This window comes from Sardina pilchardus, chromosome 6 (assembly GCF_963854185.1).
Source record: "Sardina pilchardus chromosome 6, fSarPil1.1, whole genome shotgun sequence".
NCBI lineage: Eukaryota > Metazoa > Chordata > Actinopteri > Clupeiformes > Clupeidae > Sardina > Sardina pilchardus.
In genome coordinates this window covers 24,816,082-24,836,694 of record NC_084999.1, presented here as the reverse complement: position 1 = coordinate 24,836,694, position 20,613 = coordinate 24,816,082, and the positions used below count along the sequence as shown (strand labels likewise).

Genomic DNA, 20,613 nt, shown 5'->3' with positions numbered 1-20,613 from the left:
CTGCGGTTGGACATACTGATGGAAGAAGCTTTCAGTTATGGTCGTAACCATAGAGCCAGTGTCTAGGAGGCAGCGTGTGGTCACTCCTCCAAGAAGAACATTAATGACGGGACAGCTTCCAATAAGATGGGAAGTGAATGGACGTGAAGCCATTTTTTCTGCTGAGCCCAGCAAAACCCCTCCTGGTGCCTGGCTCCCAACACCGGAGGGCACTAGTTTTCCTGTGGCGCTACACTATTGGTTGCAACCATGGCATGTCCCCCACTAACTAAATCCCTTTGAACTCCTGGGCCTGGCTCTGCAGGAAACACAGCTCTACACACTCTGGCTATATGGCCTACTTTATTGCAACGCATACAGATAGGTTTACCATCGGCCTGATATCTGTATGGCTTAGGTCGAGAAGCGGGTGGCCGATGAGTAGAACTGGTGGCCTCTCGTGATTGTCCTAACTGGTTTAAGATAGCATCCAGCTGAGACTGTTGCTTACGAAAACACTCTTTCAGTTCCGCCAACTCAGAAACAGGAGTAGCAGTAACAGCATTGGTGTCTACCTGGTAAGAGTTACAAGAGTAAGCACGGGCTCGAGGTGGTTGAGTACGTCTATTGAGCCAATCTAAAGCTTCCCTGCGCATATCTCTAAAAGTTAAAACAGAATTAGAAGACACTTTATCCAATAAGTCACCTTGAAGCTTGTCGTCACGAAGGCCTTCGATAAACTGATCACGCAACACACGATCAGCATGATCCAGAGTTTCATCTTTATCTCTAATTTGGCCCATTAGCTCCATTAATACATGGGAATATTCCCTAACTGACTCGCTTTCAAGTTGTCGGCGTTGATAGAACTGGCGGTACAAATTATTAAGGGACTTAGAGCATCTAAAATTGTCTTTTAAGATAGCAAAAATTCGTTCTGGGTCATTTCTATCAGCAACTGGACTAAACTTGATTTCCCTCTTAGCTTCCCCATCTAACAGATCATACAAAAACAATGCTTGCTCTAAAAGAGGCATAGGACGGGCTGTCAATGATCTGTGAGCCTCCTCTATCCAGTCCTGAACAGAAATATTGTCCACCGACATCTTCCCAGAGAACCTGGGACATTTCCTCTCCCTAGGCACACATACCAGGCGTTCAGTAACAGTCGGACCTGATGCACCATCACCAGTGCGCTGAGGCTGGACTGGGGAAGGACCTGGTCCCTCCCGAAGCCGCTGATTGTCAGATTGTAGCTGTTTTACCAATTCGGCCAGAGTCCTAACCTGGTCCTCCAGGCTTTCAGTCGTTGACATGTTGAAAGACACCCTGGGATGCTTGAGTTCGATGAGTCGTGTGCCCTCCTAATTGCAACCACTGTTTTTCCCACCTAAATAATACCTTTCTAAACAACCACCTCCACAAAAAAAAACAGTAAACAAAGAAAAAAAACGGTAAACAAAAAACAACAAAAAAAAAAAATACACAGCCTCCTACCTTGCTCGCAGCGCCAAAATGTAACCCTTACAAGACTGAAGTTATTACGTTATGACTAAACCACAGGTCTAGATTTCCCAGAATTCCCACTAGGTGTATTCAACTGAATGAATAAGGGAGGAGACTGTGTACAAAAATAAACTCTTTTATTTTTTTGAGTTGCTGATGACGGTATAACCGTTGGAAGGAGAAATGTAATTAGGCAATATGTTTACGAGCACCAAGCTGTATTTAGTCAGGGTATCTGCTACACAACTAAAGTAAACAATCCAAACAATAACTTTCAAAAGGTGATTGAAACCCCCAAATAGGGCACACAAATAACGATGGGGAGGATAAAAGGATATCAAAGAAAATAATAAGTCTCGCTAACAAAATATAAAGAAAACAAACACAGATTGGAGGTGGTTTCACACAATGTACAAATAGTGTATAACTAAATACCAGCCTGGTGCCGTAGTATGGTGAAGTTGTTATAGTGTGGATGTATGGATGTATTATATAGAATGTTAATACGCTTCAAGCTACCAGTATGGATAGACTATCAGTGATGCTAGGCTTGGATATCAAACAAGCTACCAGTGTGGATAGGATATCAGTACGCTTCAAGCTACCAGTGTGGATAAACTATCAGTAGTGCTATGCTTGGATACCAAACAAGCTACCAGTGTGGATGGACTAACAGTAATGCTTAGCTATACAAAGCAAGCTACCAGTGTAGATAGAATATTAATACGCTTCAAGCTACCAGTGTGGATGGACTATCAATAGGCTAATGCTTGGATACCAAACAAGCTACCAGTGTAGACAGAATATCGATACGCTTCAAGCTACCAGTGTGAATATTCTACCAATAGGCTCATGCTATGCTTGGGTGTCAAACAAGCTACCAGTGTGGAAGGGGCATCAAACTGAACAAAGTTATACAACACTAAACAGTGGTGGGAAAAACAGTGGCTACAGATCATTCCTGAAAGTAACAAACAAAGCAATCAGTTTCCTGCCCACTACATGGTTTACATAGGCTAATATATAAGTTACACATTCAATACCAACAGTTACCGTACACATTCCCCTTATTAAAATGTATAATGGCTTTAATCAGTTTACCTCTAAAAATCCCCGCGACGGCATGCCTTTAGTCGGCTGCCCTCTTGCTCGGACCCAATGGATACAAGTGACTACGATTAAAATACACAAAATCATTAGTTGGTCAAGCACTACGTTTGTTCCGAACAAGACAACAAACTTTTACTACCTGACGGTAATACTGCACAGGAGCCCAGGGAAGCAGACGAGCAGGAAGACTGCAGTGTACCGCTCGGGTAAACCACCGCCGGTGAAGCACCCGATTTGGTTCCCCCCCCAGTTCGTGTTTCCCCTATAGGTCTTTCTGCAGAAGCTCTAGTCGGCTACCGTAGCTGAAAACCGGAAAACGCAATTCAGTACTAAGAATACGTACGGTAACCTAGCCACAACGCAAGAACTTTAGTATAGTGGCGTTAAGGAAACACGAACTGGGGGGGAACCAAATCGGGTACTTCACCGGCAAAAGAGTCAGACGAAACAGTGCTCTCACCACTGTGTTTGCCGCGCAATGTGGTTTAAACAAAGAACATGCAACCTAGTAGCCGTCTACTTGTTACCGCGGGTCACGTGAATCAACGTGAGGTGGATAAAACGTCAGGTGACTAAATCAGGTGACCCTCTAGCCTTCTCCCCCCTCTACGGTTCTACCCATCACATATGCAAGTTAAAAGAAACAAAACCATATTAACTTCTCCCCTGTATTAACCTCATAGCTGAATACATTTTGCAAAATCAATGTTTAAGTCGGGAAATTACGGTACCATAGTCAACAAGTCATCCACCCGGCTTAACAAACCAGATGTAACTTCACAAAATGTCAAACTCCAGTATTTTCTATTAGCTCACTTGTTTAAGAAATGATTCCAGGGCATAATAACTGGTCTTCTTCATTTCCATATTGATGTGGCCACACAGTTTGGACATGATCTCAAACACTGTCCTGTAGTGATCCATCAGACAGCTGCTGAACTGGACGGCATGCTTAGCAAACAGCCTGAGTCCAGCTGAGAGTGTGACCAGACGAGAAGAGAGACAGAGACATTCATGTCAAATCAGTGGACAAAAGTAAAATGCATCAGCCTCATATTCAAGATAAGTGATCAGGCTTACCAAAGGTGACGGCATATCGTTTCATCTCACTCTGTAGAAATGAGATATAGAAGTGAAATTAAAATACAGTATGTTGTTCTAGGTGTTTTCTAATTCAATCTACAGTCTGAGTGGAGGAACTTAGTAATACATGTACATTTTTGATATATTGAAGGCAAGGCAAGGTTGGATATGGGTTCGTACCTGAGGACTAATGGCTTTCAGTGCATAATCAAAGATTTCTTTTGAAGTTGTGGGATCTGTATGGGAGGGTATTTATCAACGTTAAGATTTACAGGTGCTTGAGACTACATGTGTTCAAGAGAGCAAGCAGGATTTGCCATCATGAATAGAATGACAGTGAGCTCTGAAAAGATGTAAAAAAAAGAGATAAACAAATCTTGGGGAAATGATTCCACTGTAGTTTGTCTCAAATATGAAGGTAAATCACTACATTACTGCCAATGCCAATGTAAACGTGTCTGCTGTAGTCAGAGGAAATAAGAGAAAAGAAGAGAAGACCACACACCCTCCTCCATTGACTTGGTGAAGTTCACCATGAGCGCTGTGATCCCTCTCAGGCACCCAGCCACCACTGGCAATTTTGGCTCCCTCGTAGCGGAGGTCATCTGTGGACAGCAAATCATAATGTCATGTTATGTCTTATGTCTTACAGATCACCAGAGGACTGCGAGAGCATGGAGATGAGACAGCAAGGAACTGAGTTCGGTGCCGATATAGGTAGCAGGAATCTACATCAAGGAGGGGACACTGAAAAGGGCGAGACCTCCCCGGTGAAGTGAATATTGGTCTATTCAAACACACCGAATTGTGTGGTAGGAGCAGGCTTCACTCAGTTTCTTATGTCTTTTTTTAGAGTGCTTGGCCAAACGTATACGTAACATCAAAGAAGAAGAAAATATGGCACGCTATGCATAGAAACTTGTTTTTTGCACAGATCCATTTTGGCTTAGCTCCTTCCTCCGAAACGCATGTGTGCAATAAACACGTTTGCAAAGTGCGGCCCTTTTAGTCATATGCAACCAGTGCCAAATTCTGACCTATCTATCTATCTATCTTTTGTTAATTACCTTTGGCCTGACGCCACCCATTTTGTGTGTCTGACCCCTCTCTGGCCAAAGTACGCAACTACGCATGCACTGTCGGCAAAATATGTTGTCAAATTCGCACCCATAGTGTTTACCTGGCCTTTCAGCTCTCCAAGCTATGCTCTGTAGAGTTTGTCTGAGTTTGCTACCATCTCGCTGGGATGGACTTCACCCAATACACCCAAGAGCTCATAAATGTTACCAAGCACTGAAACAGCAAATAACAAGAGAATTTATGCAAAAGATTTCAAACGTTACAAACAAACTCTCTGTTGATCTGATTTAGTTAGACTGTATTAATCACATCTTATTAAAGGGGAAAAAACGTCTTTGGGCTAGCTTTACTGGCAAAGACTAATCAATTCTTGCCTGTATCAGGTATCTTGTTCTTCTGACAGAGTTCGCCATAAAACTTGTTGAACATATCCCTCACTTGCAAGTTTTGGCCAACACTGGAATCCTTTGTCAGATACAAGAGCTAGAAAGAGCAGAGAAGACATGCAAGTTCATATAGAAATGCATATACTATATTGTGTTCATTATATAGGTTTCATACCTAAAATCCAATTATTCCAGTTATCAAAAATGTCTCCCACCTTGATCAGTAGCTCCAAGGCAGGGGCACGGCATTTGGCCGCTTTGTCTTTGGTGTACACAACCAAACAAGCATCCTGAGTGAGAGATGGAGAAGCATTAAACCATTAGGATAATCAAACCATCTTGATTTAAATATGCAGACTGCAGAATGACATTTGCTTATGGCTCACTGACTGAATAGCTTCTTGTCACCTGCCTGTGTGTGTTAGCATCTGAGAATTCGACTGAGTGGTAATCAATTGAAAATGCACTTAAAAATGTGACAGGTCAGACATGCATGATTCCCTAAAAATCAAAATATCAATCACACAAGAGGACATACTCAAATGTTAATCAATTCACGGTATTTGCAAATGTATGCAATACTGTGTTAACTGTACCTTCAGCTCAATGGCATAAGTCTTCTCCCATCCTTTGACAGTGGATAGCCTTTGAAGAAAGCTTTCCAAAAGGTGCAGAATATCCAATCGGGCATCTCTTAGCTATGGATAACATCATAAATGTCTGTTTTCTTTTGTTGTGGTCAATTGACTTACTGTGAAAGCATTTTTGAAAAAGCTAATGTGTGTAATTTCTAATGGTAAAGAATAATAATACACTTATATTATCTATAATTGTCATGGGATTTATTAAATGATTTATATTGAATTATTTACCGCAACTGGACATTTGCGGTAAGTGTATTATTTACTGTAAAATAAAACTAAAGTAAAGCCATCAAACTGTACAATAAAATTGCGGTAAGGGATCTTACTGTACACAAAAATTGTGGTAAGGGCATCATACTGTACACTACAATTGCGGTAAGGGTCTCTACTGTACACCAAAATTGCGGTAAGGGTATCAATTACCGGAAAACACATCTACTGTAGGCTACTGTAGAAGACTACTTATAGTAACTCACTGGCAACAGTATCTAACAGTGTATCTACATAAGACTGACATGACACATGATGAATGTCATGAATGTGTCATGAACAAGTCATAAACATTTATGACATGAAGCTTCTGTCATCAAGTGTCATTCGTTTTTTGTCATGACAAGTTAGGGTCAGAGGTTAGGGTTAGGGTTAGGGCTCATGTGTCATGACAGTGTCACATGTCCATGATGACAGTGTCTGTCCCTCTTATGCTGATACCTTCAAGTAAACTGTTACCAAATGTTTTATAAACTGTATTAAATGAAAACTAAATGGGTTGTGGCTCTGTCGACGATCAGCTTTTCTTGGAATTAATCCTTCTTTTCAGCTTACTTACATGAATTCATGTAGGCCTACAAGGCTTTTGGAGGCTTAATTACTGTTGCCATACTATAGTATAAGTATTTTACCTTCATTTGGTACATGGACTCCGGTCTCCATTGTGTCATATGACCTGCAATCAGCAAAATCACCAACAGTGACTGTTGATATTTTAGAATACAAAACTTGCTGTGTCTGGTAGTGTTGTTAGGGGTCCCAAGACCGAGATATGCCAACTTGTGACATCAGCATAACAGCCCCTCCAAAGGGTGGACCAATCAGCAATGAGAGGGGTGACAAGTTTCAGAGTAAAAAAAAGCAGTGATAGATAAATAGATAGATAGACAGATAGATAGATAGATAGATACATTAGATTTTCAAAGGCAAGGAACCTCTGATCAATGTGATTGGTTAGGCTGGGCCAAAGATTTCAAAGTTAACGCAAAATATGCCTATTGGGTTTGGCAAGATTCCATCTTCAGAATCTTCTTGAAGCCATTTACATGGCACTTGCATTTGAAAGTTTTGCCTGTAATAGCCAATGGGGTGAAGCTGCCAAACAGGACCCAATATCCAGCTTTTCCATCTCCTTACACCTCAGGCTTTATATCTCAGAAACTTGCTGTGAGTGGTTATAGCCACTATAGCCACATATAACAACATTGACCTGCCCTGGCCTGATCTCTGCTTGTTCCCGTCATTGCCTCTTGCAGCTACATTTGTGGGTGCATTTGTTTTTTTGTTTGATCAAAATAAGGCTGTTAAGCTTGTGTTATGCATTGTGCATGTTATTTCAATGACTAAGAAGCATGATTAATTGGTAAGCAAATGGTCTGAGCGGAAAGCTATATTTTGTTACAGTCCATGCCCAATCCTCTCCAAAGGATGTGAAATATAAATCTGCCTGTGATAGAAACCCCATTCTAATCATAAGATGCACAATGGCTGAACCTGTATTGTGAAGCCAAATACAACAGGAACAAAGAACAATTTGTGTCCCATGTACCAACATATATGCTTGAGCCTACATATCACACATAGTTCATACAGCTATGAGCTCCGGAGACCATCTGCACAAGACTTCCTCTATCCTAGAGGGACTGGACAGTGATGTCAACATTGTGAATTCTTCAAGGCAACACAATGAAGTATTGTGACAAACCTCGTCGGTGGAATAAAGAGACTATTAAAAGTACACGCGGATGACAATAGACTCTTCAGTGAGGACCCTGCACACACTCAACCTTTTCATGAAGCAATGCAGTACTCCACTGAAGGCTGAGAACAGTCATTGTGCTGTGCCTTACCTTGCAATGTACAAAACACACACATGTGACAACAGTCAGAAATGTCCCTCTGAAATGCTGGTTAGAGTCGAATTAGCTTACACTAACTTATTTAAATGCCCTACACCAATCTCTGCACTTACTCAAATCCAAGACTAAGATCTTAATCTAGTCTATTACAAAATCAGAATGTTGGCATCGAGGCAACATAGAATCAAAAAACAGCCGTAAGTTGACTTGTAAAATTATATAACCTACTAAAATAAAGGGAGATCTCTTCAATTCACAATGTTGCATATAATATGTTTTTGAGCACAAATTTGATTGGCTGATCTTGTCCAGTATGAAATATATCAAATGTGAGCTGTCAACGGTGTTTACAAAGGGTGTGTGAACTATTTGGTGAGACTGCAAACCATTCTGTTAATACTGGCCATAGCCCACTGATGTCAGGGAAAATTCCACTCCTGGCATGTGGTGCAAGCTTTCCAGCTGTAGGGGGCAACAAAGGCAAAACAGCATTTCTGGCTATTTGTGCAAGAAGTTTTCTAAGCACCAGAGAAACACTATGCAAGCCATACAATATTGACACATTGCTATGAATTAATTTTGCAACAAAAGTAAGGATCCTGGTATATCAAGTAATGATGTGTTTGTTGAATTGACTGATTGACAGGAAACATTGATGTGGGCTACACTAATTCTAATCAACTGCAACAATGCAAATCATGGTATTCTTATCTTAAAAGATATTGAAACTTTGGTGTTCTGGTGTTCAAGTTCTACCTGAAGACTGTAATGCTACGTGACTCATTAATTTGTGACACCTTAGTCCTGACCAATCACCAGGCTTCGCCTGACTTTATGATGTCTCGCTTAACATGTCTGCAATGCTGTCTTAGGCGTTGTCATTTGTCCTCCCCACCATCTCCATTTTGGCTCCTCTCTACATCTCTACAGGATGACCTACAAGAATGGAGTGTAGAATGTCAAAAACTCACTCAATCACAGAGAGAGAGAGAGAGAGAGAGAAAACGAGCTCAGGGCCTATGCTGTCTATGAGAATCCTCTGAAGCTGTAAAGGTGACGGGCAACAATAGACACTAAACATACTGACACGGAACATCTTATGATACTTTATTTTTTACTTTACTACTACAGTATACAAAGGTTGGATTAGCACTTGCATCCCTGACCAGGCTATTGTGACCAAGACAAAGGTTCTGTGGATGGAACATCTGTTTTACCCTTTTCAAATAAAAAAAAACCTCCCTTTAAACCCAGTTTAAATATACAAGGAATTAAGGCTCTGTGCAAGAACCTTTCCGTTTCCATGCCTTGTAAAGGCCTTTGGTAATTTTTGAGGAACTATACATTTTTTATGTGAGGAATTACTTAAAAGTGGTCAAGCATTCTTTCTGTGCTTCACCTGAAAAGAAAATAATACGAGAGGCTTGTTGCCTTTTTTCTAAATGCTGACTAAAGGCTCAAGTAACTTTCTCGTGATACCGGCAGACAGGGAAACGTCTTTCATCAGAGGTGCGGTCCACAAGCAGAACTATGCATCTGACCGATGGTTTGCTCTCTCCTTTGATCTCTTCATGGCACGTTCGACCTCTAACATCACCGGAAGAGGCCCTTCATATTTGTTGGTCTCGATGGATCGGAGTTTCTCCTGGTAGTCCTTTGGCAAACCATTTTGCTCTGCACCCATGACAATCACCTACAAGACCAAGAGGGACAATATAGCTGCATAAACATATATTGACACCGCAACAGTTCAAAAGCATTTTTGTTATGTGTAGAAGTTGAACATAATTGTGATTCTCAAGTTCAACAAAACCCGCCTATGGGCACATACAGTATGTGGGACGTTTTATTTAGTGCACTGTATGTGTAAAAACATAGCGTGACTGTCACTTTGATTCACCTCTGACTTCACATACAGTTTTGAGACATGACCCCTAACATGTGACACACACAGACAAACATGCTACATGGAAACAAAGTAGAGAGAGCGATGAGCGCACGCTTATGAATATGCATTTCACACAAGCACATGCTGCACATACACAGAGCAGCAGCACACAAGAGAGAGGGAGAACAATATGTCAACCGTCCGCCATATGAGTCTCGCATGCACACCACAGAGCACAAAGCTGGCCTCACAAAGCCGGGCCTGTCACACTTGCTGCCATGATTATTTGGCACTTTTATAAACCAGTGCAGAGGAAGGGGAAAAAGAAATTTCCAGAAAGGTCCTATTTTTGACCCTTTTCCCATTATTTTAATTTGTCAATCTGAAACACGGATCGGTAGGTATTTACCAGCGCGGCCAACAATTTAAAAGTGTCAGCAACAAAGGCTTCTGACGTGCTGCTTAAATCCAAATATGATAGCGAGATGCGAAATTCCAGAGGCTTCAGCATGCTGTGGGTGTAATGTTTGGAGTGGGGCTTGGCTGAATGACTCACCCCATACTCCCTCCCCTATGGCTAATGTCCCAGTGCCCATTTGTACCCTATTGTCCATCCATCACAATAGCGGACAGGGAATAGGGGCAAACACCAGAAACAAACAAAAAAAAAAAAATACAGAAACATTGTCCTATTCCAGCAGTGTTAATACTGGCCTGGTCTATTGACGTTCAGCTTAAAGGATTGACGTCACATTACTGAGGAAATAGAATTGTGTTTTGAGTCTCAGAACTCTACCATCAATTATTTGCCCAGTCCTCCTAACAGATGCCATCTGACCACCCCCATCGGTGCTTGGCATGACATGAAGTCAAGAGATGGCCGTGGTGCCCAGAGCGAGTGAAGTGACAGTGAAATGGACGAATGGACAATGAAGCGATTGCTACCTTCAGGTATTGGGGAGAGGGAGAAGCGTACACGCAGCTGTTCATGATGTATGTTCGGCAGTTGAGCTCCTGACCGCGGGTCAACACAGACACTTCCACTGGGCTGTAGGCTCCAAGTTTCACATTCTCCTGCCTGACCAGAGACGAAGAGTTACATCATAACAACACAAACATCAAGGCCCACCTTACATCACAAAGACCCAATGGAGGCTCCAGACAGCAAGTAATGCAACGTCAATGCCTCATGAAACATGCAATTCATAAGGGTGCAACATACCATATACAAGTGAATTTGAGAACACCTCCATTTCACCTTGAAAATGAGATTAACCTGCTGGTGTTCAGATGCGCATTTGTGAGCACACTGAGGAATCCTACCTGTCTAAGGACTCCAGGTCGGAAATGTTCATCCTCCATACCACCCCCCACACCTCGTCCCCCGGGCTGTGCTCTATTGTGGCCACACCCCCATGCCAACGGTCACTAGCCAGACCCTTGTAGTTGCCGAAGACCAATTTATAGTCCTGGAGGAGGAAGAGAGGGTGATCATAATGGAAAAGACAACATCACTGCACTTGCATAGTCACTACCAGGCCCGAGGTAGGGGGAGGCAGACTTAGGGAAAATGTTAAGGGACAGGAGGAGAGGCTTGTTTATCTCTGGAGTGAAAAAAACGATGTGCTGAGACGCTTGAACCTCACCTTGAGTCTGGCGATGCAGTGAACTGTGGCAGAGGGGTTCTTCAGTTGTAGCCTCTCCTTAAGCAAGTTGCTCCCGTAAGCAAAGTACAGGAAGGTGTGGTTATCCATCTCACTGGAGGCCTCTGGAGGGAGGAGGAGAAGGAGAAGGAAGAGGAGAGAGAGGGACAGGGTGAGAGGGTAACAGAGGAGGAGGAGGAATCCAAGGAAAAGGAGAGGGAGGAGGAGGAGGAGGAGGGAGAGAGAGAGGCGTCAACAGCCACACAATCAGCAGGGCTTGTGGGTATCGCACCCGGCAGGTGAGGACATGGAGCACCAATAGCGAGACAAAGACGAAACATTGTTCGTTCCCTTGCTTTTATACCGCCGAGGCCCTGGAGCTCCATTCTCATGCTAATCCACCATGCCTGACCCCCGGCAGCACAATGTGCTGGGCAGCCAACAGTGGCCTGCGCACTACCACTGACCACACAAGGGCTGAGCGAGGCAGGCCACTGGTACTCGTGCAGTTTGTGCCTCTTGTGGAGACTTGTGGATATTACAGGGCTCCTTGTGCATAACAGGGCTGGGTTGTCATTTCTCGTCGTCTGTGTCTGGGACTATGCCTGTGACTATTTCTGTCTCCCTCTCTCTCTCTCTCTCTCTCTCTCTCTCTCTCTCTCTCTCTCTCTCTCTCTCTCTCTGTGGAATGCTCAAATAGTCTGCCTATCCAAACACACCCTTTGAAATATGTCAAATATAGTCAGACCAAGACAAATATAGATCAGTGCTGTCAGTTTACTCACATGACTCCGCAAACTACAGCAGATCATAAGGTAACTTCACTTGAGGGTGTTTGTGCAGAGGTACCACACTTGCTGCTTTGTAGACTCGTATTACAGTGTCAATTTCTAAATGTAGAAATTCTATCTTGGCTAAATTCATATGTTTTGAGTCACACCTTGGCCTATTTTCGTGTTGCATCTTATAATGATGTTGGTACAAAGGTGTAATTAATGTTTTATGCATTATGTATGTGTATTTAATGTTTGTGAAGCTAACATCTTACTATTTCACCTTAAGATTTCGTGTTTCTGTGAGTAAGTCTGGCCAAATGCTGTTTCTTCTTCTTCCCCCTTCATATGTTTTTAGGTCAGACGTTTAAGTGCAGCCACTGAAATGGAATGCGCAAAAAGAGCACACAGTCCGTGGCCCCACGCACACCATCCCAATGGACACAAAAGTCTGAAAATAAACAAGCCGATGACATAAGAATAATAGCCTGCATTCGTGCCTCCATTTGAAAACAAAGAAGGACAGACATAACAGCGTTTCATTATTCCTATTATTAGAATGAACAGCAGTAGCCTTGCGCAGATCTGCATGTTGAGAGACTATCAACTAAGATGTTATATGTTATTTAGATCATCTGGAGAGGCCACTGTTCGCTCTCTGCTTATGAAGGTTAGACCTGAGTTTTGCGTAATGCAGTAGCCTAGTAGATGACAGAAAAATACGTTTTCTATCAAAACATCTAGGCCTAATTACATTAATGGTTAGGGTAATGTTTAGATACAGATACGGTCGTGGTAAATCGTGAAAAAGAACACTCAAGTTAACTGATGTAATGTATGGAGCTACGGTGACGCACATTTAGCCTGTTGTTCACAACATGCTTTGATTATATGCGAAGCGTAAGACAAGAAGATCATCAATAATACTAGTACACAGTCCGTGCCATACACTATGACATTCACTGCAGACTATTTATGTTATTGAATTCAAATGTGTCATCCCGCTATTTTGCACATCACAGACCGCAGTAACACGAGTGACAGCCAACGCTATTGTTTACCTGCTTGTGTTATTACCGAGTTATGTAACGAAAGGCATCAGAAATGGAATGGCTCTCCCACCAGATGAGAGACCGCGCCCCCCGACCACTACGACCACGCGTGTGTTTAGTACAGAGCATCTCAATGATGAAGGAAGGGAGTGAAGGAACCAATAGCTTCGTAGCTAGAACGCATGTGCTCCAGCCAGGAGAGTGGAAAAACCCCAAAAAGATTCAGCGGACTGTTATCAGCATAGACAGAATAAACTGGGAAATCAATCTCAGAGAAGCAGACCTTGTAGGACACCATATCAGCTGTTCCTTCCACTAACTTTGCAATCTGAGGGGAAAGCTTTTGTTTGTTCATTATATTTACTGACGATTTGCCAGTTTCTCACAATTCAGCATTTTATTTGTATTCAAGAATCTGATGCTGTGCTAGAGTTTTCAGGACTATTCAAATATCGGAATCCACGGTTTACTTTGTGCTTTGAGGTAAGAAGATTTCAAATTAAGTTGTCTTGAATATAGTCTATGGTGTTTTATATTGTAAGGTCAACGTGCGCCACAATTTTGAAATCATTTGGGTGGTCCTGGAAAACTATGGTTTGATAACTGTAGCCTAGTAATGTGGTGATCTGGTATACACATATGAGTAATTTCAATAAGATGCGCAGTACTGAGGGCGCACTTAAGTAACCTAGCCGTGCGATCTCACGGTGACACTGTGCGTTAAACTACAATCGGCATTGGTATTCGCGCATGCAGCATTATATTAAGTGGGCGATCAATTAGAGGATATGGTGCTGGCCATAATAATGTAAAATGAAGCAACAGACTGAGAGAGAAAATGGTTTAGTTGACAACTCCAGACATGAAAACACAAGGTACCGCCTACACACACACACACACACACACACACACACACACACACACACACACACACACACACACACACACACACACACACACACACACACACACACACACACACACACAAACACACACACACACACACACACACACACACACACACACACACACACACACAGTGAATATAAATCATCCTGTGCGTTTCACCTCTGTGGTTGATGTTGCCAGGTTCTTCTGATGGGGCAGATACAGCCTAATCTAAATTGTTACTATACAAAGTTACTATACAAATACTATATAATAGCTCAGATCATAATTTTATTTTCCTATTCAGTAGACCCACAGTCTGCCAAAGGGGGGGGGGACGCTGATCCGCTGGCCAGTTCCGCTGGTAAGTTTGAGCATATAATCTATGGTGACGGATTGTCTCGTGATGGACACAACCATCTGAACAGTTAACGGGAGTTAGGCCTTCCTGCAATCACATTTCCAACACTTCTATGGTTTGATATGCTGTGATGACGGGTTGATCATTTGTCAGGCAAGAGATCTCAACTAAAGTTAAAAAGGTACAGACCTGTCACAATCTTAGCAACCTTCCTGGAAACTACTCGGTTATTACCCAATATTGCTTGCTGCTGTAGATGTTGAATATTTTTGTTATTCCCAATTAACATGTTTTGCAATTGCATATCTGAAAATACCCTTTTCAAATAGAATAGGAAAGCACATTTTAGGATACTTCCAGGTGCTTTTTTCGTTTCAGTGAATTACAATGTTTCCGGAAGCGCATAGACTTGAACATAAATACGCGCACGCACAGATAGCCTACAGTACAACTGTGTTTTTCCCCACCATAATTTGTGGAGAAGATAGGCCAAAAGGCGTTAAATTGTGCCGCACACTCACCTATAATGGGCACACACAGAAGTCCCACAGCCAGCAGCATGGCTAAGCTGTTGCAAGATTTACCGGCGACCATTGTTTTTGTCTCAGGAGCGCTCTTCACCTGAGTGTGGAGGAAGAAGTGGGCGAAAGAGAAGCTATATGGCCCGGGAGGCGGACCCCGTGCATCCAGCTGGGCCTCGGCGGCCCATAGGGTAAAAAATCCACCAATGGAAGTTTTTGGGCGGGTGGTATTCAGGCAGGCACTAAGGAATACCTTTTACAAATGTATTTTTGCTTTTAGCTTAGATTTCTTCTAAAGGGCGAAGGAAAACATTAACCTGCATGCTGTTGCCTACTCCTACAAGCCGACTACTGGCTTGAGATTTAAATTAGCCCAGTTGAAAGACTTATGTAGTGTATATTGATTAAAGGGATACTTCGAAGTAAAAAACAGCCTCAATATTCAAAGATCAAAATTATGTTAAGCGACGAGTTCTGAGCTCGACCGTTATTTACGCCATTAGCAACTAAATGGTTTACAGAGAGTTGTAGCGGGCATACAGCCTTGTCAAAACAAATGGCTATTTTCAAATCATTGACAAAGATCAAAATAGCTGCAAGCGACACTTTGGTGGTAATGTCCTTGGGTGCCCTGTTTTGCAAACTTTTTAAGAGGACAGGAGGATTTCTGAAGGCAACACACATTGCTCTAATTTTGCCTCAAATCAGTGGTTCTTCTTCCAGCGTTGGCTGAACGTGATGCTTGTTTGTTTTAGAGAATTGGCCAGATCCGCGCAATGGTGTAAGAAGTTGAACGTGTTCACTGATTTGACCTTACAAGAACAGAAGTAAGCTGTTTTTTTCTTACTCCAGAGTGTTCCTTTCAATCCAATCTATATTTGTTATTATGAAAATGATGTTGGTGTAGGTGTATACTACAATGGTCAATTTTTCTTAGGATTAAGTTGCACTGTTGCCTAATTTCCAAGACTATTCTTTGCAGTGTAATTACAAACTGATTACCTAGCTTTTAAGAATTAGGTTACAGTAGTGTTTTAGAATTGCAGTGCAGTTGTAGGCCTCTGCACTCTTAGGGGAAAAAAGTATAGAACGAAAAGTGGTTCTATTGTAGGCTATGCTTATATGGCACCCTTGGTTCTTTAAACAATTTTGAAGGGTTAATCAAAGGAACTAAATAGCACCCAAGAACCCTTCTTGAGAGTAATTACATAACCAGATCATCTGCACACTGTATTACTAAACATTATAATGCATTTAAGCAGGGAATAAAGTTATCAGTCGGAAATCCATAGGCCATATGTAGGCCTTTATCCCAAAAGGTGCATGTTTTTGGCCTAATGGAAAATAAATTAAACTGTGGCTTTTATTTTGAAACTTGTTTTCACGGTTATCATGTCACTCATGCCACTGCCTCGGAGCGTAAAAGTAGCCTTTCTTATTTGTGAGCGCATATAGAGTGTCTGAAATGTCAGTTGGAATAGCAATGTGAGCCCAGCGAGGAGAGAGATGCCTATAGGAACTTCACAGGTGGGATTTTTTTAAATTGTGCGCTCAATTTCCAACAATTAAAATGGGAGCACAATTTGGTAAAATGAGCGCACTATTTAGTAAATTGTGCACACTGGTTACTAAATTGAGAGCACAATTTAGTAAAATATCTTGTAATGAAGGGTTATGTACATTAGTGATATATTAGACCGTTAGTGACTAACCCTAGGTAGGGTATGGAATTTGCTTTTTTGGACATTTTTGCAAAATCACTTGAAATCCTATTCCCAACCCATTTACAGTCACTGAGTTGGAAACACTGAAATGGAAATTTAACACGTCAATCATCTGTGGAACGGGCAGGGCTTGGGTTAAGCTAAGAACTGTTGTGTCAGAGCAAGGGGAACTCTGCCCCAAAAAGGCACAGGCACAGATGTTTAGAAAAATACAAAAATACAATCTTTATTAAATATCGCTGGATTTGTTGCATGGATTGGTCAATAAATATGAAAATACATTACTGAACGGGGCTTATAGCGCCACCAGGTAAGAGTCAGTCAAGCCACAGAGACCTAAGTCCCTTTCCCACATGAGCGAGACATCCGGATGTCAAACGGATATCAAACGGGTGGCTGTATGTGGGAACGCAAAACTCGGGTATTTTCTTACCCGGAACTCACCCTACTAGCCCCCTAGTACTACTTCTAGATGTTACCCGGGTGCGCTTAGGTGGGAACGCAGCCGGCACAGTTCTGGGTAGAGATATGGGGGGCGTACCGCTGACGTATAGAAATGCGCCCTTGCAGCCTGCTTGCAGCGCGAGGCAGAAAGTACAAATTGCCATGGTAACGATAAACATTGCCCTACGAGTATGAACACAGACGAGAACACCGGAGTACAGAAAACAGTGACATTTTGTTGTGTACGTACAATAAAAATGTAAACTGCAATCAAGTTGTTGTGTTTGTTGTGGGACAGGCAGGATTATCCTTGCAAACGTGAATAGCTTGAAGTGTTGTCGATTAGCTTGCAACTAGCTGTTTATTACAGTGGTTAGCAATTAACAGCTAACAGTTAACGTCGCTGTTATTTAGCATTGTTGCTTTTGTAGGAGTTGGGAAGGAGCCTCAGACCTCTGTGTGCTGTTTATATATTTTCCAGGTGTGTCATTATTTTCTATTAATTTGTTGTGTTGGATGTTTATACCAGAGAGTGTTGAATTAGAGCTTTGTTTATACTGTGGTCCTGGCGTTAGCTATTTTTTCCTCTATGCTAGCTCCTGCTGACTAGCGAGCTAACTACTTCTGTTGTTTCATGATGGCAACACAGCACAACAACGCATTTATTTAGCGTCATCTCCCTCCCTCTGCAAGTGCTGACATTGCCCCACCCCTCGCGGCTCCTACTCGGGTCTAGTGTGAACACAATTACCCGTATCTCACTCGGACATAAAGCTCATGTGGGAAACGTCGTGTCGTGCCTCTACCCGGGTAAATATGTCCGGGTAACTTCTAGAAGTTATGTGGGAAAGGGACTCTAGAGGAAGTGGCTACCAAACGTGGGTGGGTGCACACAACCCCTTTAGTAATACATATTAAGAGTTTGAACCACACACACAATGCAATAATTGAGTTCTGGCAAACACTCCACTCAAGCTTAAGAATGTTAAGCGTTCACACTACAAAGCATTAAGCTCAAACATTATGTGAATTACTACTACAGTAACTAAGGAGACCTGCTTTCCTGGTGTTCCATGTGGCTGAACTGCTGCCGAGGCTATATAAGGGAAAGAGGGAGACATTAACAAACAAAAAGAAGAAAAGACAAAGAAACAAACATATCTAGCCTGTGGCTCACAAGACTACAATACCAAACGCACAGCATACAGCCCGCAGGCTAGATAAAATAAACTAAAGAATATTGCTAAACTAAGAGCAGCACGTATCAAGCATACAATAAGCTACTAGAGAACAGCAACTAGCACACAGGGCAGCGGTAGGTCTAGAACACAAACAAATCCATTAGAATGTCCATATTGCAGAGCACACATTGCACATTCACCTCATGGAATGTTCCTATAATTCAGACATTCCTAGCTGAGTGGTTTTACAATTAAAACATTTCCCAATCCATGCTGGGCATAAGCTTCACATGGGCAGGTCATTTACCAACAGGCCCACCATACAATACACATCATACATTTCCCCATAGATCCCCCCTTAATGCAAACATAAAATAGAAGAGACGCTATTACACAAATGCGTCATAACAAACATTTGCATGGACTACCAAATACCTGTACCGGTATTTAAGTTGACCCGTGTTGGTGAGCCCTACTCTCGTCCACAGCCACAGTCAGCTGAGCACTGGATTGAGAGCAAAGGAAGTGTATTACGAACAGAACAGCCAGCAAACACTTTACTGCGAGCGACGTGTCATTCAGCATACCTTATACACGGAATGAACCCCCGATCACTAGATCCTATTTGTTTGTGTAGATCAGGACACCGCTAAAGACACCGACCCACAGTAACTGATCAGCGTCGGCTCCCCAGCTCCCTCCAACGCTACCCAAACAGAAGCCCATTTAGTACGTTTGTAAAAACAGCAACAGTCTACTGTACAAGAGAAATGTTCACAACATACCTTAAAACTGGTCACACGACCCAAATCCCGCTACGCACCCACCAAGCTTGCAACAGGGAAACACTACTGCACTAAGGAACCCAGGTGTCTATAACTATGCCTGTTCCTAACTGAGGCCGGGGTGAGCGGCAATGAGTGATGTCGCCAGGTGTAGTAAGAGTGATAGGAAGAGGGAGGAAAACAAAACACACCCATTGGCAGTGTTTTAGAATTTCCGAAGGAAAGGGGCAGTAGGTAGCCTAATTTGGTGCTTTTACGATAATGTATAAACTCATCTGCCTTCGGGGATTTGTGGAACTATTAGCCTACCTAGCTAGCAAGTTGAAGGAAGTTGATGTGGGCGATTGTATGGAGAGTAGCTCTTATAGTGTACACAAAAGGGCTGGCTTTTCTTTTTATACAGCTCTACCCCTGTCAAGAGGGCATAGCCTGGCTCGCTCTCGTGCATCTGAATTCTCGCTCGTGCATGAATGCGCGTCCATGTTCAAGTTCAAGTTCAAGTTCAAGTTTATTATAGCCATTTCAACAGTATGAAAATACAATTGATAGGAATGTGTTTTGGTATGCTCACATATAAGACACATAATGACAACACAATAACACAGGGGTAACAACACTTAATATACAGAAAAAGTGCAACAAAGTGCAAGGATCACAGAAAGCAGCAGTTCAGTACAGTTGTACAAGTGCAAAGAGAGGTAGCCTGGTATGTAATCCATAAGTGCTTAGTGCATGTTCAGGTGGCGAATAGCTTGTGGATAGGTACTATCCCTGAAGCGTGATGTTTTGCATGTGATGCTCCTGAACCTTCTCCCTGATGGTAGGGGTGTGAATAGATGGTGTGCTGGGTGGGAGAGGTCAGAGATGATGTTTTTGGCTTTCCTGGAGATTCTGGTGATGTAATGTGAGGCTATGGTAGGCAGACTGCAGCCAATGATTTTTGAGGCCCTGCGCACCACCCTCTCAAGCCGTTGTTTGTCCTGGCTGGTGGCACTACCATACCAGACCAAGATGGCGAAGGAGAGTACACTCTCAATGGTAGCCCGATAGAAGTGGATCATGCCTGCTTGACTGACCCCAAACTTCTTCAGCTGACGGAGGAAGTGTAGTCTCTGATGGGCTTTGGAAATGATGAGACTGGTGTTCGGGTTCCATGATAGGGACTGATGGATAGTGGTGCCTAGAAAACGGAAGGAGGGTACCCGCTCCACTACCTGGCCATTAATGGAGATGGGAAGGTGCTGGTCTGTCTTTTTCCTGAAGTCAACTATGAGTTCTTTGGTTTTTGATGTATTGAGGATGAGATTATTGTCTGCACACCACTGCACCAACTTTTCTACCTCATCCCGATAGGAAGACTCCTCCCCATCACGTATGAGGCCTATAACGGTGGTGTCGTCCGCAAACTTAAGCAGTTTAACAGATGCAGAAGTTGA

At 42.6% G+C, this 20,613-nt stretch overlaps 2 protein-coding genes across 5 annotated transcripts in view; one reads left to right on the top strand and one right to left on the bottom strand.

Annotated features, from left to right (window-relative positions):
• Positions 1-9,000: 9,000 nt before the first annotated feature.
• ggctb (gamma-glutamylcyclotransferase b) lies at positions 9,001-15,198 on the bottom strand. The gene is made up of 5 exons (XM_062539210.1): positions 15,044-15,198; positions 11,452-11,573; positions 11,129-11,274; positions 10,751-10,883; positions 9,001-9,610 (listed from the first exon to the last, which is right to left on the bottom strand). Exons 1-5 carry the CDS (start codon positions 15,114-15,116, stop codon positions 9,446-9,448), a joined length of 639 nt encoding a protein of 212 aa, XP_062395194.1. The 5' UTR covers positions 15,117-15,198; the 3' UTR covers positions 9,001-9,445.
• Positions 13,441-20,613, top strand: part of LOC134083082 (sodium- and chloride-dependent transporter XTRP3-like) — a 38,377-nt gene continuing 31,204 nt past the window's right edge. Inside the window, exons 1-2 of one of the 4 annotated variants that reach the window (XM_062539205.1) lie at positions 13,441-13,756; positions 14,472-14,525. The gene's annotated coding sequence lies outside the window, so the exon portion shown is untranslated. Of the gene's footprint in view, positions 13,757-14,468; positions 14,526-14,855; positions 15,235-20,613 lie in introns of those variants that run through there. The other 3 variants (XM_062539204.1, XM_062539207.1, XM_062539206.1) reach the window with 3 other exon arrangements.